The sequence below is a fragment of the Corythoichthys intestinalis genome, chromosome 4 (genome assembly GCF_030265065.1).
Source record: "Corythoichthys intestinalis isolate RoL2023-P3 chromosome 4, ASM3026506v1, whole genome shotgun sequence".
Taxonomy (NCBI): Eukaryota; Metazoa; Chordata; class Actinopteri; order Syngnathiformes; family Syngnathidae; genus Corythoichthys; species Corythoichthys intestinalis.
In genome coordinates, this window is record NC_080398.1 from 54092329 (window position 1) to 54119857 (window position 27529).

At 38.7% G+C, this 27529-nt stretch overlaps 1 protein-coding gene across 29 annotated transcripts in view; it reads left to right on the top strand.

Annotated features, from left to right (window-relative positions):
- Positions 1–27529, top strand: part of rims2a (regulating synaptic membrane exocytosis 2a) — a 253884-nt gene that overhangs the window by 195087 nt on the left and 31268 nt on the right. For 24 of the 29 annotated variants that reach the window (XM_057834860.1, XM_057834861.1, XM_057834866.1 and 21 more), the window contains 3 exons: positions 8762–8862; positions 14198–14364; positions 14920–15150. In XM_057834860.1, the coding sequence (XP_057690843.1) occupies positions 8762–8862; positions 14198–14364; positions 14920–15150 (499 nt within the window). Of the gene's footprint in view, positions 1–2831; positions 2865–8761; positions 8863–14197; positions 14365–14919; positions 15151–27529 lie in introns of all 29 variants that reach the window. The other 5 variants (XM_057834865.1, XM_057834868.1, XM_057834881.1 and 2 more) reach the window with 2 other exon arrangements.

Here is a 27529-nt window from a genome sequence, read left to right on the forward strand (position 1 = left end):
TAGTCCTCATGTCTACTGTGAAATTAAGTCTACTTCCACTTACTTTTTGCGGTCGTATTGTGAGCCATTTGCATTCGTTGTGGCAATTGGGTTTCATGCTTTTGCCAATTTGCAATATGCTTTCGCAATGGACCTATCGCAAAGCCCTACCCCCTTCTAAAACTTGGTCAACCTAAGGCATTGTCAAATTCTCTCAGTGGCAGTAATTGAGTGAACGATCAAATTATGGATGATGGTGGGAGTTCACATTTCTGAATACTCACCACCACAGCTGGCAATAGACCTGTTTTTTATTTTATTATTATTATTTTAATGAATTTCGTCTAGAAGCAGACAGAGAGGGTCGCAGTTTGCAATGTAGAGGTATGTCCATGGTTAATAAACTTTACGGCGCGGAGACCATTATTATAATTGAGGCGAAATGCTACCACTCGCAACTTAAAAACGAGAAACCCCGCAGGCCGAATATCTATCTAGCTATAACGTTAGCTACTTAGTAACATTATATCATGTGTTCTGTCAGACTTTTTTCCCTAGGGTTTTGTGCCGATGAATAAGCAGTCTTTTACATTCAAATGAATTCTCAATATTATCCAGAGGTGCTAACCAAACAACTTACATCATAAACATACATGTGGAACATGAACACAACGTAAATAAATGCTCTACCTTGAGAGAGTAAAGTGCAATCGAGTTGACCACAGCAAAATGCTAGGTATGTGCGCGAGGAGAACTTTCCTTCGTGTGCGTCCGTGCTCAAACGTAAGTAAATCTGACTTTTTTTTATAGAAAGTTTGTGGTATTGCTCTGGACTTTCCGTGCTGGGGTCTTGACAGCTTGTATTAGTTAGATTTTATTGTATTTGTGTAGTGACAGGCTAATCAACAAGTTGACAGTCAAATGTTCGCAAACTAACATTTAAAGTCTACGTTTTTACTTCATGCTATCAATTATATATATATTTCTTACAAATCGCTCTTTAACTTACCTTTAAGCAAGCATAAGTGTCCTTGGGTGACTGTCTTGACATTCAGTTGTTTATGTGGTCGACAACAGAGCCTTATCCATAGCTTGCATTTGGCAGCCTTTTTTTAGGCTTCATAAAAGGCACTAAAAATGTTCCTCCCCCCAATCTTTCAGAGTACCTGGTGTTGGAATTACAGGTACCCCGTAAACAACATCAAACCATCGTGTTTTTGCTATTTTAAAAATAGAAAAAGATGTTTTAAGTCAGGACCACGCAGTATTCCTATTCAACTCTATGACTAGGTGTCCAACTTTTGTGATTTGGGGGCGTGGTTATGCAATTGGTCTATTGGGGTTCGCACTGTGGCAGTTGCATTGGTGTGTTTTTCTTTTCCATTGGTGCTGTGAGCCCCTTGTATTCGTGTTGTGGCAAACGGGGTTCGTGCTTTTGCCAATTTGCAGTCCCGCTTTGGCAATTGGGGATCCTTTTGTGGCAGTTTGCATTTGTGCTTTTTTCTCTTTGCAAACTGTTCGGACTTTGCATTTCGCCTGACACTTCGCCGCTACCATACGTATCACTGTTGACATGTACAGTATGAGTTTGTGTACGTCTAAAAACGTCTATTAATATGAATACTGATTATACATTATTTGTACATTTTATTCTGCATAACTTTATTGCAGTTTCTACTAGAAGTATTCCTCTTACAAACAGTGGGATGTTATTTAATAAATAGTGGGCAGTTTGAAGTAGTGATGAAAGCTACATAGACACATCACAAGTATTTGAAATAATGAATTATATTATTATTATTATTATGTAAACCTTAAATGTCTACTTAATTAGCTTGAGTCAAACCATCCAAAAGAATTAGGGCTGAATAAGACTCATCCCATTTCCCCTTGCCTGTGGTTATTGGTGTTTTGCCATGTTGCAACACAAAGGGAGAGATAGTGGTTAAAAGAGGTCAAGCGCTGGTTGTTGATTCAAACACATTTATTCACTGAAGGCAAATCAAATATTCCCCTGAATATTTCAGAATTGAAGCTGGCCCAGAATGAGAAGGTTATGAGAAGGGGCGAAAAATGTGTGAATGAATCAAAAAGAACAACCTGAAAGAAAGCATCGGGAGTGGAACATCATTTTCCTTTTCTAGTTAATGCTTTGTCATCTCTGTCATATTCGTCATCTTACTTCATGTAAATTTCCCAATGCCTTGTGCAAGTGTGCTCTTTCCTTTGCACGCTTTCCTGATTGTAGCTCTATGTTTGTGTATCTTTATGTTTTCACAGCTTTTTCCCCCCAGACTTCACAAAGTTGGCCTATACAGACTCTCACACAGACTTAACCTCTCACTTACCTTTTCATCCCCTTTTCCCCCCACACCTTCAACTCCAGAGGGGTCAGGTTTCTGTCTGGTTCAGTGCATTAACAAGACAAATTTATTACAGCTTTTTTTCCCCCCTTTAAAGCACACAGCCCTCTTAATTCTCACTCCTCTTCAGCAATGTAATGGAAATCTAAGATTCTACCTCAGCCTCTTACAGCATCACACCCTCTTGCTCTAATTTTGTTTTTATACCCATAGTGGAGTTTTTGTATTCTTGTATGTTTTTTGTTTTGAGTGTTCTGTGTTCACTGTTGATCATTGTTTTGTCATTGTTGTATCGTATTATGTTGTTTTGTGTGCCTCCCCTTCCCTCAGCGTTTCTCCTTTCACCCTGACCATTCAAACAGCGGCCTGTCTGTAAGAACGATGGTGGTGTCACACTCCCTCTATCTTCAACTCAACCCTTTCTTGCATCCTCTCACATCCATCTTCCTCTCCTCTGTCTGTGTCTGTCCATTCTGGATGTGATCCTAGAAGACACTGCCTTACCAAATTGGACGATCTCAGGTCTGTCCTTTCTTCACCATCATCTCCTTTTTCTATTTCTGCTTGCAGTGCCACCCCCCACTCCCCACACACGGACAAACAAATCCCTCTGGCATGCCCTTTTCACACACTTTTTTTTACACTTTGCCTTCCATTTGAACCCTTATGTGTCCCGGTCATAATGCTTCTGGCTTCTTGTTTTGGTTTTGTTTTTTTCGGGGGGTTTCCGATGGTCCGACTCTGTGGCCTCAGCTGAGAAAATCATCCCATCGCCTCAACAATCAGTTCCTCACTTAAATGAATAGATGCATTTTTATTATTATTTATTTATTCATTGTTTACTCAATAGATGCAGTGTTTTCTCATTTATTCTGTCTTTTAATAGATGTGTTTAAAGTGCCTGTGACAGCATAAAAAATCTTAAATAGCATCATTATGTGAATTAAATTCATATTTTGAGACGATTTTACTATATACAACAATTTGGCAAAGCACAGATGACGAGAAATTAGTCTTGTAATCTGCCATGTCATTATAGCGCTCTAGGGTCCCCAGATGGATGATGACGTCGGCAGGGTAACGATTTCAGCTGATTTAAAATTCAGCCCATTGAGCGGGAAGATTCAGAATGAGGAAAATGCGACAGGGAGCAGAAAAATGTCATCATTGTTTCAATCTATCTCTCTACTCCAATTTTTTTACAGGATAATCTATTCATCGAAGTATTTTTCCCCGATTACCAAATAAATTGTATGGTCATGACAAATATCAGTCTTGTGCTAAATGGAATATGAAATATTAAAAATGAATTTATTCAGTACGACAGCACAAAATTACTGCATAATTGTCTAAATTGCCGACTTCTTGAACCTGCCCAACGGTATTTTATGCCACCGGAGTTAGTCCGACTTTTGTCATTTCTCTGGCCCGGCTTCGGGGACGGAGGAAAGAGCGTAATCATCACAGGAGGCGTGACAGCTAGCCAACATACTAACCCTAACCGAGCGGCTTTTCCAAGTCTGTTTCTTGCCTTCGAAAACGAAAAATCACAGAAAACTACCCCGACTCATGTCACACACGGTGGTGGGGTTGATTGTCTTCACTAATCGGCCAGCCGCAGGTGGCAAGCAAGTTACGGCTCGTCGTTCTGCTGGGGCCCCATTGGACAGGCAGAGAGGGGAATGAATGCCGAAAATAGCGCATTCTTGGTGGACAAACCGGCCGACGTCAGAGCATGGGGCTGCTCGGGGCCAGGCCAAGGAAAGCACTATGTGGGCGGGCATGGAAAGAGGACCAAGGGGGGTTTGCGACAAGCCGCCAGTCGTCGGCCGTGTGGCCTTCTCGGTGGACAGAGAGTATTGTTACCCACAAATGCAAGCCACATCCTTATTTAAACGTGTGCCATGATCCCAGTATTTGACATAATACAAAACACATAGGTTACTCACTTCCTCGTCGGTCCACCGTTGCCACAGTTGTCGGACTTGTTTTCGCCATTCTCTGCGGTGCACACACCTCTCCCTGGTGCAGCAACAAAAGCCTGCAGCACATTGGGCTGGCATGATTCAAAAAATAAATTAATCCGCAAAATCAGCTGAATCCGCAGTCCTTCAGCTATATAGTAATGGCTGTATTGTTGGATGGTGACCCGGCTGATGTCACAATCGCCAGGAAGTCACTCATTTTCATGACGTGGGATTCAATAAATTGAATAAATAAATTGACTGCTTCCACACACATACAAGCGATCCATTTCATTCAGGAGCATAAATTACTGTGTGAAATATAAAAAATACATGCTTTTTGCTGTCATGGGCACTTTAACTGTAACTGTACTGGTCAGCATATTAAATGCATTGTCAAAAAAAAATGCATCCAAATACCTTTATGTTAAACTCATATGGGTTACATTTAATTTAGAAAAGCTCGCTTGAATTTATCCTCTGAGATGCAATGACAGCCATATTTGATTGGCTGGAGTTGTGACAAGGCTTCATTGAGAGGCGAAACTTCTGTCAGTAGAAATGTTGCCCAGCCATTCTAACTTGCATAACACAAAATATATGGATGCCTCAACAGCAAGTGAAAAAACAAGTACAGTGGTACCTCGACATACGATGGCTTCGACACACGATCTTTTCGACATCCAACGTAAAATTAAAACTCTGTTATCTAAAAAAAAAGTTAAATCCTTATCGTTTCACACAAAACTCCAAAAATGGGCCAGACAAAAGTATTGGCACCCGTTGAAAAATCATGTGATGCTTCTCTAATTTGTGTAATTAACAGCACCTGTTACTTACCTGTGGCACACAACAGGTCGTGGCAATTTCTAAATCACACTTGCAGCCAGCTAAAATGGATTAAAGTTGACTCAACCTCTGTCCTGTGTCTTTTTGTGTACCACATTGAACATGGAGAAAAGAAAGAAGACCAAAGAACTGTCTGAGGACTTGAGAAGCAAAACTGTGACGAAGCATGGGCAATCTCAAGGCTACAAGTCCATCTCCAAAGACCTGAATGTTTCTGTGTCCACCGTGCGCAGTGTCATCAATAAGTGTAAAGCCCATGGCACTGTGTCTTATCTCCCTAGATGTGGACAGAAAAGAAAAATTGATGAGAGATTTCAATAAAAGATTGTGTGGATGGTGGATAAAGAACCTCGTCTAACATCCAAACAAGTTCAAACTGTCCCGCAGTTCGAGGGTACAACAGTGTCAACCCGTACTATCCATCGGCGTCTGAATGAAAAGGGACTGTATGGTAGGATACCCAGAAAGACCCCACTTCTGTCCCAGAGAGATAAAAAAGCCAGGCTGGAGTTTCAATGAGACAAAAGTAGAGCTTTTTGGGAAAAGGCATCAACATAAAGTTTACAGGAAAAAAACAAGGCCTTCAAAGAAAAGAACACCGTCCCCACAGTCAAACATGGCGGAGGTTCCTATTTTGGGGCTGCTTTGCTGCCTTTGGCACTGGACTGCTTGACCGTGTGCACGGCAGTATGAAGTCTGTAGACTACCAACAAATTTTGCAGCATAATATAGGGCCCAATTGACCCAAAACACACTTCAAAAAGCACGAGAAAATGGTTTGAGAAGAAGCACTGGAGACTTCTAAAGTGGCCAGCAACGAGTTCAGAGAAGATAGTACCACCAAAGCATTTGTAATTGCAATCATTTTCTGGGAGAAATTGAGCATTATCTGACAGAATTGCGGGGGTGCCAATACTTTTGGCCAGCAGTGTACGACCATTTCGACTTACAAACAAGGTCCTGGAACGAATTAACTTTGTATGTAGAGGTACCACTGTAGAGGAAAATGAGAGTTTTTACTCCAGTGACTGTAAAAAGACCGAAAATATGTATGTGTGGTAAACTAAGTCTAATGTGCATGTATAGCACTATTAATTGGTGAGAGTAGATGGGATTAGACATATGGTTTATAATTGTATTTATATTTCATTTGCGATTAGCTAAAGACCAATCCAGGGTGTTTCCTACGATTCACCCAGAGTAAGCGGGAGTAGGCTGCAGCTCACATGCAGCACTAATGAGAAAAAGGTGCATATGCAGAAAATGGATGGATGTCTTAAATGATAATTCCGATAGAGGTGTGCTATAGATGGTTTAAATGATAATTAATAACAATAGACGTGGGCTTTGTTACTGATTGGAAAAATTGATGTTTTTGTGACTTGATTGACATGTAACATGAAGGTGCGTGGTAGGTCCAAGATGTTGTTGACATTTTGGACCAGTTATAGGGAGCTTCTGCATGACTGTCAATGCATGAATTTCGGACTAAAGAAGATGGTTTCTGTTATATTACATTCAGTTTTAGTAACCTCATATTCATTTGAGTTTTAAAAAGCAGCTAATCAAAGCAGAGAAAATGACAGGGCAGTATGTGATACATACAACGCAGGAGTGATAATCTAAATTAGTGACGGTAAAGAATATATAGAATATTGAAAAAGCAATTTAGCCTTGAGGGCCAGAACATTGTTGTATTTGTTGGTGGAGCTATTGGTGATCTGTCAAACAGGCATGTGGTGAACCATATAACTAACTGTGTTAGTGATGGTAATGGATTTCAGGGGATGTAGGAGGAAGTAATGACTGGTGGTGACTTGGACTAGGATGGTTTCACTAATGTGGAATAGGTGTTAGGAGATGACTGTGAAATTGTTGAGGTTGTATTTATTTTTAGGGTTGTTCCGATCATGTTTTTTTGCTCCCGATCCGATCCCGATCGTTTTAGTATGAGTATCTGCCGATCCCGATATTTCCCGATCCGATTGCTTTTTTTTGCTCCCGATTCAATTCCAATCATTCCCGATTTCCCGATCATATACATTTTGGCAATGCATTAAGAAAAAAATGAATAAAACTCGGACGAATATATACATTCAACATACAGTACATAAGTACTGTATTTGTTTATTATGACAATAAATCCTCAAGATGGCATTTACATTATTAACATTCTTTCTGTGAGAGGGATCCACGGATAGAAAGACTTGTGGCTTTGTATATTGTGACTAAATATTGGCATCTAGTGTATTTGTTGAGCTTTCAGTAAATGATACTGTGACCATCCCAAATGCATGATGGGAAGTGGAACCATGGGAAGTGGAACCATGACTGTGTGTCGTGCTACCAATTGCTATATCTTCTCTGCGTTGGGAAATAACTTAAGGTGTTACGACAAAGATCAATTGCCACCTTGCTTCCCCTCGTTGCTACCCATGATATTTCAAATCATAGGTAGAGGGTTAGCAAGGCTTTAGACAGAATTAATAAAAGGCTCCAAAGGCTGCTAAAATTCACTCTACTCACTTAGCGCTGCCTTTTATCTCTCAATAGAGGTAAAACAGCGTCATTACAGATTGAGCGTGACACTGGGTGAGAGGGTCTTGCAGCGCATGCATTAATTGCATTAAATATTCTAACGTGACACATTTTTTAATAAATTAATTGCCGCCGTTATCGGGATATTTTTGATAACCCTACCTTAAACCTAACCTAAAGACTCTGGATGAGTGTAACATTATGTCTGTAACGTTAAATACAATTAGAAAACGATTTAATCAATACATACATATATATATTAAATAAAAGGCATTGCCAATATTTTTTTGCCGATTCCGATACTTTGAAAATGACGTGATCGGGACATCTCTATTCATTTTAGAAGAGAAATTAAAGCTAGAGGTTTGAGCAGTTCGAGATGGATGCCAGAGATACAGGAGGAGTTAGTGGTACAGGTGATTAGTGGGACAAGGACCATTAGACAGGCTTTGACCACAGCAGAGCAGATGGGGGACCAGTGAATGATTTCATGGTGGTTAGATTTTGGGAGTTCATCTGCGGTTATGGGTGAGAAAATATAAACATTGTGGGTGGAAAAGGGGCAGGTGCAAATCCTTTTCAGGCATGATGACCGAAATAGTTGGCTTGTTGGTTATGAATGTTAGTATTTAGTTCATCATAAAACAAACAATATGTGTATTTTTATGTATAATGAGCCATGAACCACAGAATAAATTGATTTAAGAGGAGGCTAATCTAAGGTTGCGAAAAAGAAATGTACGATTTTAATTGGTGAAGTGGCAAAAGAGATGTACATCCAGTATCTGAGGCACACTAGCAGTAATTCATTCCAATTTGCAACGAAAACTGGGAGCATGACTGTCAAAGAATTATTACTTTTAAATGTGTTACAAAGCTTTCTTCTTTACTTAACATGTTGATGATTTTCAAGCAGTTCATTCAGCTTTGTCCCATCTGATCAGTCCTTGTCACAGCTCATGAGTCATAGCACAGCAGAAGCTTGTACCCCGTCACTGCAGTGTTTCCCCTTAGCATAGTTTTTGCTCATTGTTAATCTCCACATGACAAGTAATTTTCCCACCTTAGGTATTGACATGGAGGAGAGGACCAGGCAGATGAAGATGAAGATGAACAAGTACAAGCAGGGAGCAGGCTCCGACTCACGGCTAGAGCAGGACTACCACAAGGTAAAAACATGTCTATATATGGACTGTAATATATCGATCTGCAGCCCAACACATACTGTATGTATGGATGGATGCCTTGAGTTTGAATGTGATGTTTATTCTGGGCAATCCTTAATGAGTACATACTTAATACTCGTCACGTCAATGCTGGTGGGAAATGTTCCTGCCAGTAATTCCCTTCCAGGTCTCACTGTCATTGCCCATTTGAGAATCCCCAGTAGGAGCTTGCATCCAAGCCGTAGCATCATTTAGGCAGATTAAATGTATTAATGAACAGTTAGCTTAATTTCACGACTACAGAGTGCACCAATTATAAGCCGCACCGCCCAAATTTCACAAAATTTGAGAAAAAAATCCTTAAATATGCCACACCTAACGATTAGCCACAGGTGCCCATGTTTTAATATGGCATATTTGCATAGAGATGTTGCAAAGAACTATTTGATTGATCAAAAATATCTTTATTCACCAAGTTGCATTCTCATACATATGCAGCAGCTTTTCATTCGGGGGAGCCAGACACTATAAGCTCCTATCAGTTTTTTAGCAACCGGTAAAATAACTAAATTTAAGAAGCAGATAACTGAATTTACAAAGAAGAAAAAGTAAAATCTGGTGGCATGGTGGCAGAGTGGTTAGCACGTCCGCCTCACAGTTCTGAGATCAAGGGTTCATTCCCGAGCTCCGGCCTTCCTGTGTGGAGTTTGCATGTTCTTCCCGTGCCTGTGTGGGTTTTCTCCGGGTACTCCTGTTTCCCCCCACATCCCAAAAACATGCATGGTAGGCTGATCGAACGCTCTAAATTTTCACTTGGTATTAGCGTGTGCGCGAATGGTTGTTCGTCTCCTTGTGCCCTGCAATTAGCTGGCAACCGATTCAGGGTTTACCCCGGCTACTGCCAATAGTTAGCTGGGATTGGCTCTAGCACCCCCGTGACCCTCATGAGGATAAGCCGCTCGGAAAATGAATGTATGAAAAAAAAAAAGTAAAATCCAGTTTACCTTGCCTTCTAAGCTAATATACAGTATTTGAGTGCCTATAAATATCCCCGCTATACAGTACACAAACACAGAGCTAACGGCTAACGCCCTGCTATAGCTGCTTTGCTGTAGCAAACTGTGACAATCCATCTTTCTTAAATCAAAACAAAGTCAAAAGACCCAGGGGTAGCCCTAAATTGTTCTTCCATAATGGGATCAGCCATCGTACAGAGCCCTCCTGGGGAATAAAGTTCTCTTAGTCCTGGTTGAAAACAACTAATCAGCACTTGCATAGCGTCCTCTTGTAGTAGAAAGTAGTGGCTGTCCATCCTTTTAAAATCATTCTTTTTTACCAGCATATAGCATCAGATTGAGTGCTGTTCACCTATAAAATCCCTACAGTGAGATGAAGCTTCTGGCAAGCTTTGTCGGCGCTACCGTTGCAACCAAAAGCCATGTCATGACAACTTGGACATCCATTCTTTTAAATGTCATACAGTTATTAAGATATGATATCATTACCTATGTTTAGACTTGAACGGCTCTTTCTGTAGTGGAACCAAGCGTCTTCTCTTGACAACAAGTAGGCATGTATCTGCAAATAACTAATTTTTATATGTGCCTCCCACTTAAAAATCATAAAACAGACCAGGCCTCTGCTGCAATTGTCTTCTGTTCCTGCTTCTTCTTTGAGCATTTTCCCTCTATTTTTGTCTTCAGCAAGTGAAAATGCATGCTCAGTTTTATGCAAGGCAGGTTATTGACTTGGGTAAAATTCCACTTCTTTGCTTTAAAAAACCGTTTGTTTGCTTCCGCGGTATGCATAGGGTCACTGTACATCTGCTCAATGAAGCGTCATCCAATGAGTTCGAAAGCTTTAAGGGGGAATATGACTCATAATATTGCCAGTTTCACATCATAATAAATAATAATAAATACAAGGAAACAAGACAGTATCTACCGGCAACCATACATGCTTACCTGCCCTTGTTAAAATGGGAAACACATTATGCAAACTACTGTAATTCTTACACCCAAAAATTAGAAATGTGTCAATGCTCCAGTCATTACAGACCCGAGTCGCTGGCAATGTTTTTTTTTCCCTTAACCACCACTCTCAGAGCAAATTTAGAAAGAACATTATAAATTGTGTATTGATAAACTACACTTTTTTAAAATTTAGTTTATTATTTGCATGGTAACCGTTACCCTTAAGGTACTTGGTATGTTTAAGGAAAAAAAGCCAGTCATGCAGCTTGAATTTGAATGCCAAATTCAGATGGAAGTGTTTGGGAAATAACTTAAATGACTCAAATGAGGTTGAAGTCCAGTATATGAAAAAATTGCCTCCTTTAAATGCTGAAGTGTTGTAAGGTAAAGAAACGTGACTTTGAAAGTTTGCAGATGCAAGTGTTTACTACTCTCTAAAGTGATCATGGACATGTTTTGAAAGCTTGGCCACAGCCTGGTGTCTCCCCAGTGTCTGGGATAAACTCAAGAGTCTCTGCCCAGCTTTCCTTTTATGTATGTGTTATGAACGCTCTCACTTTAGAGGCATCCAGTGTGCTCAGTGTGCTGTAAAAAGCAGAGCAGCATATGAGTTGTCTGTTAAATAATATCCTTCTCGGAAGCTTCATTGACAAAACAACATTCAGAATTCCCAAAGACTTATTCTTAGTCACACTCAACCATAAACATTCCTTGAAGGCCATGTCAGAAATATTAATAATAATATGCACGTCCACACACAAGTATTGCCAGGAGGAAAGCGCCTTACCACTGAGGCCGTCAGCTTGAGCCTTCCGATGTTCTTTCCTTGGTTGTGTGGATTTTCTCCGGCTCCTTTGGTTTCCTTTCACTTTCCAAAAGTGTGCATCTTAGAATTGTGTAAGGTGTTAAATGTAGCATGAAACTATGGCACAACAGTCCTCAAACTTGGTTTTAATACAACATTGAAGGAGCTATGGGTATTTCTGGCATGTACTGGCTGTTGATATATGATCATCTCCTGTCTCCATGTGTCTAGCCTATGGGCTAGGGCAGGGGTTTTCAACCCAGTCCTCAAGGCACACTGTGGGTCCTGGTTTTTGTTCCAGCCGATCCAGCAGAGACAGTTGAACCAATGAGGCTTCTGCTAAAACAAGCCACACCTGACTGCAATCAACTGATTGCACTTGTAAAACACCAGATTGGGGAAAAAGTGTTGTCATCTTGTTTGGTAAGAATGAAATCCTGCACCCACAGTGTGCCTTAGTGGAATAGGTTGGGAACCCCTGGGCTAGGGTGTGAAAACAAAATCCATATTTTACAAATAAAGTCATTAAAATCCGGTCAATTTTGCAAAACTACACTTCAAATCTCCAAAACATGGGAAAATGTGTTGAATACATCGAAAACAAAGGTAAATTTTCTGAACTTATTTCTAAAATGCATGTTTGGAACAAACACAATACTGGTCATCACTCAAAGAGCACCCTACCTAGAAAGTGAAGCATTTAGGTACTATACAACTGTAATTTTCAGAGTATAGGTCGCACAAGCCAAAAAATGCATTATAATGAAGAATTTACCAAAATTTCTGGACTATAAAGTGCACCTGACAATAAGCCGCCACTCACCAAATTTGACAAGAAACGGCATTTCTGCATAGATAATCTGCACTGGACTATGAGCAGCTGCGGTCCTTACGGTATTATGGGTTATTTACACCAAAAGCTTTAAACCAGTAACACATTATTTGACAGCGGCGTCATAAGACTCATGCCCATGAAAGTGTCATGTAGTAATTATGTCGGTTATGACTGTGACTCATGCCCATGAAAGTGTCATGTAGTAATTATGTCGGTTATGACGGTCTTACGACAGTCTTATGACGCCGCTGTTAGCTAAAGTGTTCCCTATGAACCCAAATAGAAAATAAGCCGCACCGGACTGTAAACCGCAGACTTCAAAATGGGGGTGGGGGTGGGGGGGGATATCGTCTTCTAGTCCAAAAATTACCGTACCACATGCAGTCATGTGAAAAAATTAGGACACCCAAAGGAAGCCTGCGTGTTTTCTAATTTATTTGATCAAATGGATATTTAATATCAATTTTAACAATCTTGGGCGATTCAAGTCATACAACTATACAATTAAAACTGACAAAAAGATTTTTATAACTTTCCGTAAAATGCAATTTTAAATAAATTAAATTAGGACACACCCACATTCAATCCCACTTAAAATGGCTAAAACCACAAACTGGGGTATCACATCAGGTGGACATGATGAGAACATCATTACCAATGTTTTGAAGAAGGCTTGCCTTATCTAAACCTCACATTTTGACTGACTGACTGTTGAAGTGAGAGAAAACACCATGGTGAGATCAAAGGAGCAGTCTGAGGCTTCCGAAAGACGATTGTAGGCGCTTATGAGTCTGGTAAGGGATTTAAAAAGACTTTAAAAGAATATAAAATCAGCCATTCCACCGCCTTTGTTTTTGATATGCTCTTTCCTTTGACTGAGGTCTTCCCTCTACTAAGGTCCCTTTTGGGTTTGATTTGATTTTGCAGTGGTGTAAATGCCTTACATTACACTAAGAATGTATTTTTATAATTTGATTTTATTGTATTATTAGCTAGACAAAAGGGCAACAGTAGGAAAGATTCAACGAGTAATCAGATCAAGCATCATCATCAACCGCGCCCCCTGCTTTCAACGACCCTAAGCCTTACCCCGAAATCCCACTATGTCCGTGGGCGCTGCTTGTGCGCTGCGCTCAGCTCTGACGCGGACCGCCTGTGATTCTCGACTTCTCAGATGTATCATATGCTATGTTTATGGCATTCAACTCTTTGTGCTTTCAAACTTCAGGGGCAGCTCATTTGTCTAATGTTCATGTCTTGTTCTTGTCTTTGTTTATTTACTTCACAGCAAGCTCTAAATATAGATGTTTGTTAATTAAGGGATTACTAGAGAAAAATAAATGTAAATAAAAAAACACAAGGAACAGTATAAAAAGTTGAAGGACGTGTTAAAGTATGTAAAGGTATAGACCGGTGCAGATGTAGTCTTCCACTAAGGCTGAAAATCCTAATGTGTCTAACAGACTCATTTGATTAAATATCATGAGGTCTTAGTTTATTACCGCAAACTTCTTGTTTTACTGCACCTTCATGCTCGGCATTGCAGAAACAATCCTCTCACCACATAAAGTATGTTTGCCTTTATCCTGCAGCGTGGCACATTCTGAATGAGCCAGAATGGCTGCTCTTCAAAAGCTAAATAATGTACTTGAAAAACAATGTATGAAATAATTTAGTCTAATCCAAACAACTGCAAGGCGATAACCTGTTTGTTCCTCTCTTCAGCATTCCGGCAGGGATCCACGGGGCTCAGATAACCTCTCCGCCAAGTCATCTGACAGTGATGTTAGCGACGTGTCCGCTGTGTCGAGAACCAGTAGCGCCTCTCGGTTCAGCAGCACGAGCTACATATCTGTCCAGTCTGAAAGGCCGCAAGGAAACCGCAAAATCCGGTAGGCTGATCTCTGCTTAGGGGAACAGTGAACTATTTTTTCACAAGAAAACCAACATGCTGTTTACACAAGTGGACAAACCCCCCACAGCTGAAATGTACTTTATTCCTGTATATGTTTCCATGTTCAGACATTTCCAATATTGAAATTGTTTGAACCTGGTTGATCCTCAATGGGAAAATGCACCAGATAGATTACTGTGTCATTTTCTCAGCCCCATGAGTTCAGGTTTGGCTCTGTTGTAGAAAAATCTTGAACCAAATGGTTGAACTCTGCTGCTTTCAAGCTGTGAGAGAAGCTTGTCCACCACTAGTCACAATTGTTGAACAGAACAAAACACTTTGCATCATTTTGGTCCGTACTAAATTATCTCGCATGACACGTAGGGATCTACATTTCTGTTTTCTGTTATTGCTGTGTCTGCTTTTGATCTTGGCTGCTCACTGTATTTCTGTGTTTGGGCTTTATTTTTGTCATTTGACACGTCTCATGCTTTTGTTTGGCTTTCTTTCTGCTGTGCATGTGCTGCTGTCTTGCTTCTGTCTCCGTCAACAGCCATTTGCTATCAAGGAGCCAGTCGCAGGAGGGGGATGAGCATTTAGATGAAGTTCTAGAAGAGGAAGAGACAGACAGGAGAGGTGAAGGGAAAGGGGTCAGTAAAGAGGGGGTTGTGCAGGGAGAGCAGAAGGGATCAGGGGACAGAGTAGAAAAAGACAAGCAGCATCATGAAGAAATGATGAACGAAGACGACTTGCACCAGAGGAGTATCTCAGAGACTGACCTCAGGTAACACGTTTGGCAGCCTCTAACTGCAGACTACTAATCAATATAGTATAAACCTCCATATTCCCTTCTGTACACTTATAGAATGTGAAGCATCACCATTGTGCATGCTTACCCGACAATCTTGAAGATAGAGGTAGGCATGGGTGAGGTTAAAGCCCAATAAATACAGGAGACCCCTGCATATTCGTGGTTTGGGACCCACACGTCTACTGTATTCTTAATTAAAAGATTTTTTTTTCACCCCAATATTTAAAAAACAATGCTTTAGAAATGTTTTAAATGTTATAATAGCAATATTTTTCTTTTTATTTAATGTATTTTTTTTCTTTAATTTTGATCTTATATTTAGCAGCCTACAATTCAGACCTCTGTGAAATCGCCCTCCTATCAGACGCAGATTAATAAAAAAATCAGGGGGCCAGGCCTAATGGTTGATATTTCAATGCAGTCGTGTTCAGGCTGGGATACCTCACATGCCTGCCAGATAAAAAAAGATTGAACCTTGTATCAGGGACTTATTAGTCATTTACTGAATTTGGCGTGTTGCCAAAAAAATGGCTAACTTTAGATCCCCGCCCAGGTTAGGCCCTGAACGAAAACAACATTTTGATCAGTTAAGACGTCATATCTCATGTTGTCCGTCATTGTTTATCCGTATTCTCAATGGTTTCAATTTGTCGTGCAAATTATAGTGCAATACATGGAAGCCCCGGTGCTTTCAGACGCTGTAAACTCATTGAATGCGTTGCATAAAAGGCGTTATGTGGAAAAGCTTCAGTTTATCCATTCGCCAGATCCATATTTGATGCCTAAATCGATATTTTTCGACCCGCTGTCTTCGCCGTCTCTGCCTGACATCTGCTACCCTGATATCTACAACTATCTTGTCCACAGAAACTCACCCTATTCTCACGAAACTTTGAAAAACTTTAAGAGCAGCATTCTAAGCAACATTACCCCATGTGACCCTTTACTTTCAAATTTCTAAAATGGTGACAATCAATAAAAAAAAAAAAAAGTTGACTGCGATGGCCGACGCTTCAAGGATAGGTGGATATTGGACTATTTCTTCAATACAATACGCAACAACTGTGTCTGCCTCATTTGCAAATAGACAGTCGCTGTTTTCAAAGACACGCTGACATGTACGACAACATTACAAGGAAGATACGCAGCGAGAAATTATAGCGACTTGAAGCTAGTTTAATTTCACAGCAGCAGTATTTCGCAAGAGCCCGAGTGTCGAAAGAGAACGCCACAAAGGCGAGATTGTTGAAATTATGAATAAAAAAAAAAAAAATAAAGCAAATGTGACACACAGAAGGGCTTGCTAAAATTTGTTTAAATATATTGTACTACGTAAATCAGCCAAGGTAGCCCCCCACATTTTTACCACACCAAATCTGGCCCCCTTTGCAAAAAGTTTGGACACCCCTGTTTAACTGATGATCCGTAGACGAGGCCAGCTTATTTCCCTTGTTACCAGCTAAATATTATTCAAAAAATAATGATGGTGGAAGAAATAAGCATCTTGAATTTGAAACTGTATGTTGTTGGCGATTAGCCTCGCAATGATCTTAATTGTGGTTGTCAGCCCAAAACCCTCTAAATATATATTAAATGCATCTTACCAGGTATAAAATGACTACTACATAGTCTGTGGTGATCGTTTGGTGCCCAGTTTTCTCGTCGAATTGCAGCAGTCCATCTCGCTCTCCTCTCCGGGTCTCTCGGAATACGGTAGAACTTTAAGTCTCTCCGTCTATCTTGTCTGTTACTGCAACCAACCGCCACACACGCCTTCACCATTTTGATTATTAATGTTAACGAGCAGAAAAACACGCCATAATAGGAGGAATTTACGTAGCGGTAATGCGTAAACATGACGAGCTGACGGACAGTAGGGTGAGTAGGGTATATAGGTGCAATAGACTTTTTGGAGCAGTTTTGCACAACGTGTCAACTGCCCGAATTTCATCGCTTTACATTGAAAAAACCTAATAGGAGATGCCTTTGTGAAAAATTTAAGGGGGCGCCACTGAGCCATTTTGTAACGTTTTTTCGCAACGTTGCAAAATTATCGAAATTTACGTGAAGCAGCACATAGTCGTGCTGTAAAAAGTTTTGTTTGTGCCGCTATCGGTTTTGAGATAGTTACAATTATTTCTAATCTGAGGTCAACCAGCTCTCCATTTCGATTAAAAATAGCTAAAAATTGTGTCAATCGTTTATTCTTTGTTTGTGCTGCTATCGTTTCGAGTGATGACATGACTCGCACCCCACCTTTTACTGCAAAATGAACCCGAAGGGGTGCCATTCATTTGTACTATGTTTGTGCTAGTTGTTGAGACACTGCATCAGCTGTTGGAGTTGGATACGGAAAAGCTGCAAGTGACATCATCACTCGAAATTAATATCTCAATATCTATTAAACAATAGCAGCACGTAGCATATACGAATAGCACAATTCCGGGTCCATTTTGCAATAAAAGGGGGTCTACGTGACAACCATCACTTGAAATTAATATCTCAATATCTCAAAAACGATAGTAGCATAAACAATTTTTTTTACAGCATAAACGAAGCATAAACGATTGACACCATTTTTAGCCTTTCATAATCAAAATGGGGGGGCTGGTTGACGTCTGATTGACCTATAAAAGAAACGATAGCACAAACAAACACAAACGTAGCACAAACTATTTACATCATTTTTATATAAATTTGTGTCTGATGGGGGACCGATTTAACAGAGGTACAATAAAGAGGTGCTTTATAAGCACTTATACAATTATTTCTAGGGTTTGGAACTTTTTCTTTTCAATGCAATTTCAATGGCCCTCTGGACTTTTTATCTTCCCTATTTGTGGGAGTCCACTGTAAGTATGGTATAAGTGGAAGAGAGATCTCTCATTTGTCTTTGGTGTTATTGTGAGAACCTGTAAAGCACCATCAATCCGCCATATGTACCGTATATACTGTACTGTACCTAAAGTACGTACCAGTATGTATGTTTTTCAGCTCTCAGGAGATTGTGATTGAAACAAATTTAAATTTGCCTCTCTCAAAGTTCATATGGGGATATTTTACTAGTTCTCAGACAATCCCCTTGCAAGAGCTTGTGTGTCAGAGCAAAGTTATTTTGAGTACAATGCAATCAACTACATCCCCTTTACTCTTGTCTCAAGAGAGCATTCGTGTATGACAGAAAGAAAAAGTATGTCATGTTCTATAGAAAGGCTACAGTGTCCCAATTATCAAGTGAAATTCACAGCAGGAGCCACTTAGTTCTACTACTAACACAAGTAGTGCTTAGTATCTCCTTGGACTTGAGCAAACCCAATTAAGATAAAAGCAATGCCCTCTTTTATGGGCTTTACAAGGCACCAGCGTCTGACAGGCTGACCTCAAAAAAACATCTGACGGAAAGATTCATACTCAGTAAAATGAATTAAGTAGACAAAGTAGATGGTGTTTTTCATGTATAGGTTTATTGTAAATGAGCATTCTAGAATATAGACAGGTGTCCCTTGTTTTTACTTTAAATGGCTGCATGCACTATGTGTTGCTTCACTGTTTTATCTGTGCTTCTCGCTGCTCGATGTTGACTATGTAGTGTCATTAGTTCCTCAATGTTACTGTGTGCATGCCATTTCTATATTCCTTAATACTCTTCAACATTACCCCAAATATCCCAGATTTATATTCCAATACTGCTACAGCCATTTTTATTGCCTGCCAGTTCACTTTCAGGAAAGTGAAAGAGGTTTGTGACAACATGTAAAAAGAAATATAATAAAAAGAAGAGGGGAAAAAAACAAATATATTCCTAGACTAATATTTGTAGTGACACCATTTTGAATTTTACTTTACTGAAAGTGAGCTGTGTGTATCCTGCTTTTAACAGTCATTAGACAGCCTCCTTCATGACAGCTACAGTATACATTTGGGTTGGAAGGGAAACATTTCAAGACTGTGTTTAACATCTATAGATTTAGATCATTACAAAAATATCAATACGATCAAAGCAATCTGAAGCAAAATTTTCTGCGAAATTTGCTGCCCACGGTCACAAATTTTGGTTTCAGTCACAGCTCGTGAGCCATCCAACAGGATTGACACCCAAAATGTAACCCTAAAAATATTCTTCAATATGTGAGAACTAGGGTTGGGCATCTTTTCAAATTGAACAATTCCGGTTCCACGTTTCGATTCCGGTTCCGTACGATTCTCGATTCCGATTCCTTTATGAGTCAGGGTAAAAAAAAAAAAAAAAAGAAAGAAGGGTCAAAAAATATATATTTTAAAAATGTGTTAGTTTATATTAATGTCTTAACTTTTTCAATTTTTTTTATTATATGAATTTAAAATTTATTACTATTATTATTTATATGAATTTAAAATGCATTATTATTAATTATTAATACAATTAATATGAAATTTATTAATTATATGAACTTCTTTTAGGGTTATTTTTAACTTGTATATAAATATAGTCTTTGAACTTGAATGTGGTGAAGGTTCTTTCCACAGGAATGCACTTTCACAAAGATTTGTTTATTTTTCAAAAGCTCACAGATAAAACATTTACTTATATTCTTTTGCCATACATGTACCTTAGCTGGGAGTTTAAATGAAGCATTAGTATAAATTCTTCTATTGATTATAATTTTTTTTTTTTTTTTTTTTCAATTCAATTCAATTTATGTATATGAGGGAAAATAATGTTTCCTTACTTGTCAAACCGATTCTGTTGTGTTTACAGACACGTGCAATGTTTATGTTGTGACAGTACCAGTTAGGCCAGTAAGTGGCGCTGTAGGAGTATTTACGTATAGTGCGGAGAAGAAGAGAGGAGAGCGTCTGGCTAGGATGCTTTGTGATGTGATGCTATGTTTTCACTGCTACGAGTTCATTGAAAAGTAATCAAATGCTTCAAATGGCTGCTTCTTTCTAAATAAGCAACACAACAGATTCCAAAACAAAAATCCTTTCCATACTGTTGATTTCAACGGAGGCGTCTACTGCTTTAAGATGGCTGCTATTCACTAACGTCAGCGAGTCTGTCATTTCGCATCTAGTTCTCTTTATATGTTCTAACGCCGCTGAGTCTGTCATTTCCCATGTAGTTCTATATACATGTGGTATCGATCATAGCCCGACATAATAATACGATTTATTCTCATACTATTCCATCCATCATCTACTGCTTAATCCGGGGTCGCGTTGCTGGGACAGCAGAAGACAGACGTAATGTATTGTTTTACTTACTTACTGAGCTAACTGGTCACAAGTTAAGCCAAACTTTTGAGCGCCGCTGCACCGTATCCATGGTTGTAATCAAATTGCAATGCACAAACATGCGCTACTTGTGGCTTCTTCTTCATGGTTTTTGGCAGCATTTTTTCCCCGCTCTGCGGTCAGGGCATCGAAAAATTGAAACGAAATTTAAAATTTCGAACGGGTCTGGGAGAACCGGAGTGTTAGAACCGGGTTCCATCGATGCTCGATGCCCAACCCTAGTGAGAAGTAAACATTGGAATTATCTGGAGTGGAATTAAGGCCTTCATCCAATTAAACCTCAGAAGAAAGAAATGAGATGTGCTGTTAAGACATATTTCAAACCTAAGACAGCTGTAGAAGATTGCTCACAAGTTAGCAAAAATACCTGTCGACAGATACAGAAGTAACATTAAGATAAACAGAAATTGGTTAATTGCTGTGATTGCCAGAACAGTTTGTGGTACAAAACATTATGTTGAAGGTTCCAGTATTTCCATATTTAATCAATTATTAATCAAATTTGGGAGGGTTGGTTTTTATTAGTGGAGGTTTACTAACATGTTCATGTAGATAGATATAAAACTAGAGGTGTAATGGTTCACATGGCTGTATTGAATCGTTTCGGTTTTGCATGTTCAGTTCATTTCAATTGTGTACCATTTTGGTTAGGTTTTATAGATTTTTTTGTCAATTTTTTTTATTACTGCGTGATCTAAGCATTCAGTGCAGAACCCAAGTCCTGGAGGAGTTTTCGCACAGCCACCTTTAAGTGTCGGACAATATTAACCAAGTAGGCTATGGAACAGTAGCTTGCAGGTGTGACAAATTTAAACGAAACGCCTAGGCTAGAAGACCCTCACCTCATTACAGTCTCCTATTTGGGAACACTTTTTGGCCACTGGATAGAATCAAAGTTGTGTGTTGACATTGCTCTATGGAAATTATGTATGCTGCAGGAAACACATTTAACACCATTTACCAATGAATGTTGCATCTATACCTAAGAAAATCAGCATGATATTGCGGCTGCAACCTTGTTATTTGTGATTTCTGCAGAAAATGTAGATTCATCTTTCTATCCTAAAAAGAATAGTTAGCTTGAATAGTTACATCGGTCATGTTCAGGCTGTTAACACATTTTATTTTTTTTTTAATTTTACAGCTTTATTTATTTATTCATTTTTATTTAGAGTGTGATTTATTTGAATTATCACCCACATGGGTTGCTTTTAAGTATATATATATATATATATATATATATATATATATATATATATATATATATATATATATATATATAAACAAGTTCTATTGTTTAATAAATGTATTTATTTATTTATTAAAAAGCCTTTTTAGTTTTTTTTTTTTTTTTTAATTAACCAAACCAATCGCTTCAAGAAACTGAACCGACCCACAATTACATTTGAGTGTACCGTTACACCCCTAGTAGATATAGACACCAAATTTATTTATTAAAAAAAGTACACTGTTTAAAAAAAAATAAAGCAAAACTGTTTACTATTATATAGAATTGTAATCTATTTGTTTGACTTCACAACATTAAGATTTTTATGTTTGGTTTTAACTGTACACAATGTAGAAAAGCAAGCGATCACATTGGCACACTTAGCAAACAAAAGAAATGAAGTACCTTAGTGCACAGACAAAACAATACCTCATTCAGAGCTTAAAGATTAACATTTTAATACCAGATATTGGGCAAATATGTATAATTAAAAGCAGGAGACAGCTTGCCTCAAATTATAAAATGTTCATTGCTCAGCCGTGCTCAAACCATGAAAGCACTGAAGCAGAGTGATTTAACAGAAACATCGCTGCAAGGTACATTTACTAGTGACTCATCCCCTATGTATTCAGGTCACAGTGTAAATACACATCTACTACACATTAAATGGGCCTGCTCACATTGGCTAGGTGCGCAAACACCGTAAGAACCAAATGTGTTTTTAGTCTTATGAGAACTTCTGTTTCGCAGAGACACCAAACAACGGTTCATTCATGTGAGTAAGCGTTCAGACCAGTGTTTTCAAGAACAGGGACTCAAGGGGTTTATGCCACTGGCTTTCACTTTTGCCGGCTTATCCAGTCACACTTTTACTGTCCGTTCATAATGACTGCATTCATTACAAATTCATCACAAATTCACACAAAATGAAAATTTCGTATAATTAAAAAAATGAATCTAGTTCAACTTGGATCTATAGTCTATATTCTATAGTATAGAGGTTGACCGATATGGGATTTTAAAATGCCGATGCCAATATCTAAAAATATTTTCAGCCAATGGCCGATATCCAAAGCTGGTTTTGTAAGCCGATATTTGACTATATTTGATACTTTTTATTTTTAAAGCACATAGATTATGAAACGCAATTTAAAAAAATGATTCAACAGCTTCAAATTTACAATGATGACTTGAGATTTCAAAGATTTATTTGGTCCAGTGCTACCAAACCAACGAACACAGCACTTCTTTTTATGTTTATACACACCAGGATGGTCACGACGAGATGTAAACAAGTGAGAGTTTAAGAGGACGCTCGCCATGCTAAAGCTAATGCTAACGCAAATGCTACAAGTTACATTTAGAATGTAAGGATCACTCAGTAAACACCTTAAAAGACCAAACCAAAATCGCATATTCTCTCATGCAAGATAAAAAAAAAAATCTTACAATATTTACTAAACAGGCAAGCCTGAAACTTCCTGTAGCAGCCTTCCTTCAAGCTACTGTAGGGTCTTTCTGATGTCCTACCGTCAGTTAGCGGCGGCCACAGTTGCCCACACAGATGCCTGATCAAAATCCTTTTTTATCGGCTTATTTTTTACTAATCGGCCGATCACCGATGTTGGAAAAAGTCCATATATCGGACCGATATATGCCGGCCGAAATATCGGTTGACATTTAGTCTTATCCATAGCTAATATAGAAGTTAATTGTTAGCTCATTCAAATGTCTTCAAAACTAGACACAATTTTTTTTACATTTTAAGCAAAGAGCTATACTAGCACAATATTGTCATATTTTTTCTCCTTTTTGGTGATTTCAATTTTCAAGCTAGTTTTATCAGGCCAGTTATTTAGAAATAGATATCTGAAATTTAAGAAGGGTTTATTAGTTTTTTGTTGTTGTTGTTGTTGTTGAAATCAAACAAATGCAATTCTTAAATAAGTACAACTCACTCCTTTGATTGTTCATAAGCACCAGCAACTCAAAGAAAAACAAGATTCCTAGCATATGAAGCATGCACAGAACATATTATTATGTTATAGGGAAACGCCCGACAGTTGTAAATATAGTCAAATACACAGGGTAGAAAACGCTTCACCCATGCGTAACATGGAATTGGAGCATATTGATTATTTTTCATTGGTTTACATGTATGTGCCTAACCAGGTTACTGCTACCCAATTGTGAAAGAGTTATGGGTAGGAATGTCCTGATCCGATCACGTAATCGCAATTCGGGCTGATCGCGCAATTTTTCAAAGAATCGATATCGGGCGAAAAGGTTTGGGTTTTTAATGAAAAAAATATTAGTTTTTCTGCTTCATTCTCGTACAGCCTCTCACTCTCGATCCTGCTGCATTTCTTGGTCAGCAGTGCACTGGAGTTTGCTAGTTAAAGTTAACGATGATTAACAGGTTTGTAGCTTTGATCTTTCCAGAGAAGCTTGGTACTTGCACGATCAAAGGCGCAGATGTGTCAATCATCGTTTAGCTTGTTACACACTAACAGTAGTGTTCTGAGGCAACTCATTGTGCAAGTGAGAGGCTGGTGTCAGCAGCATGAGCAGATTTGAGTGGACTCACTCAATGAAGCATCTAATAAAGACAAGCATTCTTCTACGTTATTCATGTTTGAAAATAATTCACATTATGAAGGGTGGCATGGTGGGACAGTAACATGTTTAAAATCTTTGTTTGAAAAAAAAAAAAAAATCGGTTTCCGATTAGGACTTGGTATAGGCAGATTCTCAAAATCAGGTGACTTAGACTCAGGTATAAAAATATGTGATTGGGACAAAACCGTAGTTATTGGGTTATGTAAATGTAGACAAAGTCTTGTTTTGCTTTTGTATAGTACTGTCCCAGTGGGGGGCACACACGGCTAGACTCAAATGCAAGAGACAATGGGAGAGATCCAGGTTTCAATGACAGTTTTATTTAACAACAACGACAACAGATCTTCGGCAATGTAGACTTGGAACACAAAAAACTAGGGCTGTCAAACGATTAAAATTATTAATCGAGTTAATTACAGCTTAAAAATTAATTAATCGTAATTAATCGCAATTAATCGCAATTCAAACCATCTATAAAATATGCCCTTTTTTTTATGTAAATTATGTATATATTCTATAAAATAAATTGTTGGAAGGGAAAGATAAGACACAAGATGGATATATACATTCAACATACGGTACAAAAGGACTGTAGTGGGCATTTCACTCTACTGTCATTTAAATCTGTCTATGCTGTCCCTGTCCTCACTCTGAAACGTCTACTTTTTCCAAAGCTAGACAGCTAGTGAACGACGCCTTAATAATTAGACTTCTTCCTTTTTCATCTGATTTATTAATAAAATGGCCTCAAACCATTGTCCTCTTTAGACCGTCGTAAAACTACAAAAAAAAAGTACACAAGCATTGCGTTATCAACAACGTTAGCTTAGCACGCTATACAGGTTCACTAAACATAAACAAAAAGCGTCTCATACAAAAAAATATAACATTTCGCTTACTAACATAATATGTACATTCTTTACAACAACCATACTTACGGACAAATCTTGTCCAAGGATCATATAAGCACAACATTATCAGCCCGAGACATCGTGCAGCCATAATGAACTGGAAAGAAAACAATAAACCATGTCGCAAAGCGACCACAAGAGTTCGCTGTTGGACAGCACAAAATGTCTTGCTATAAAACTTACCAAAAGGCAGAATACTTTCTGAACGGGACATGTGCGTTAATTGCGTCAAATATTTTAACGTGATTAATTAAAAAAATTAATTACCGCGCGTTAACGCGATAATTTTGACAGCCCTACAAAAAACATGACAAGAACAAACTTAACTGTAGACGGTCTTTGGCTTCCGACAGCTTTACATGAATGACGCACTGGCAAGAAGGGAATATAAGGATTAGGGCTAATGATGCACAGGTGTGGGCATTCAGGTTATTAAGGGGAAGACAAGACTGACAAAGGTGAACACAGTAACAAAAAGGAACCCAGCAAAATAAAACAGAATGTGAACTGACATAAATCAATGCCGCTGACAGCGGCACGTAACAAGTACAAAAACCTAGCATTTGAACAGGGTGTTCATTCAATGCGTTGGGGACATTGTGCGCTGTTTATGCAACCGCAAAGTATCTTTCATTAGATGAGCCATGTGTTTGAAAGCCTCTCAACATACCGCAGAGCTGTTTTGTCCTTAGCCAATACTTCTCCAAACAATTTCCAATTAAATGGTCATGATATCTGTATTTAATAATCCAAGGTACTGATGAAGTATCCAATATTTATATGTAAAGGGTAGACTAACATAAACATTTTTAAAACACAGAGCCAACCTTCGTGTTGTCCATAGTGAGGACATCTGTCTTATTTCACGGGAAGCAGGCAACTAAAATGAAATCTAAATTCAACCAAACTTCAGTGGAATTTCATTTTCACAAGTGAATATGACAGTCTTTACAATTCCGATGATGAATGAATGATGATTGATAGGAATTTGCCCTTTTCAAGTTGACCTGATCTGAATATCGTACACAGGGGTAGACAATAAGGGAAATTAGAAGTTCACTGACCCCACTACCAAAACCACTGGCCCAAGTCAACGCATCACTTATTGATCCCAATAATCATAAAAAATAACAATTTCCTTGAATAACAAGAATATATATCTATATATTTTAGGTAGATTGAATGAAAAGTGCAGCAAACAGTGCAAAAACATGAATCTAGTGCAAATACCAATTCCAATTCCATAATCATTCCAGTAGACATGAATGAACCCAAATCTAGTGCAAATTCTCCTATTCCAATTCCATAATCATTCGATTATCACTCCAGTATACATGAATAAACCCAAATCGACTCTACTGACCACTTACACATATTTTAAGGTTTTCGAGAAACACAGACAAAAATTTTCCAGGGGGCGGCGGGCTTGCGGGAGAGCCCCGTGCCAAGGTGAAGCTTTCCTGTCCCCCCCTTCCCACCCTTTGGAAGTCTCCCCCATCCCAGTTGTCATGGCACTCATTTAGAAGTCAAAGGGATGACTAAGGCAATTATGGCTAACAATTTTCAAGCTAGACCATCGTTATGACGATATTATTTTCTCTATAGTCACGCGGATGAATTATCACATAATATCTTCATACCATAGGTTTCACACTTGTTAACTTTTCTCTAACTTACCTGTCTGCATATGTGGGCATTGATCCGCACACCTCACAGTAAACCTCGTTATTTGTCTGATCGTAGCCAAGCCAATTCCAGTGGTCTCGCCACTGGGCTGAAACTTTTCATTTTTCCATTTTCGTTACATATTGGATTTTGCTTTCCCTCCGGGGACTCTTTTTTTCTGGAGTGGTCTTTTTTCCCGGTGCTCAGCCGGGTGCTGGGGGTTTCAGAAACCTGTCGTCTTGTAGTATAATGTTAAGTGGGTACTGAGATGCTGACAATCAATTAGCAGCAGTAATCAGGTTGTGCGCGTTCATGTGGGAGCGAGCGAGCAGATGAGGTTTATTTACGCCCACGGAGAACAACGACTGGCTGCATAGACTTTAAGGTTGTCTTTGATCGGGATTGTGTAACGTCATCAAAACACAGAACCACTGGGAATTAATGTGAAATAACTAGGGGTGTCAAACGATTAACATTTTTAATCGAGTTAATTACAGCTTAAAAAATAATTACTCGTAATTAATCGCAATTAATCGCAATTCAAACCATCTATAAAATTTGCCATATTTTTCTGTAAATTATTGTTGGAATGGAAAGATAAACAAGATGGATATATACATTCAACATAAGTACTGTATTTCTTTATTATAACAAT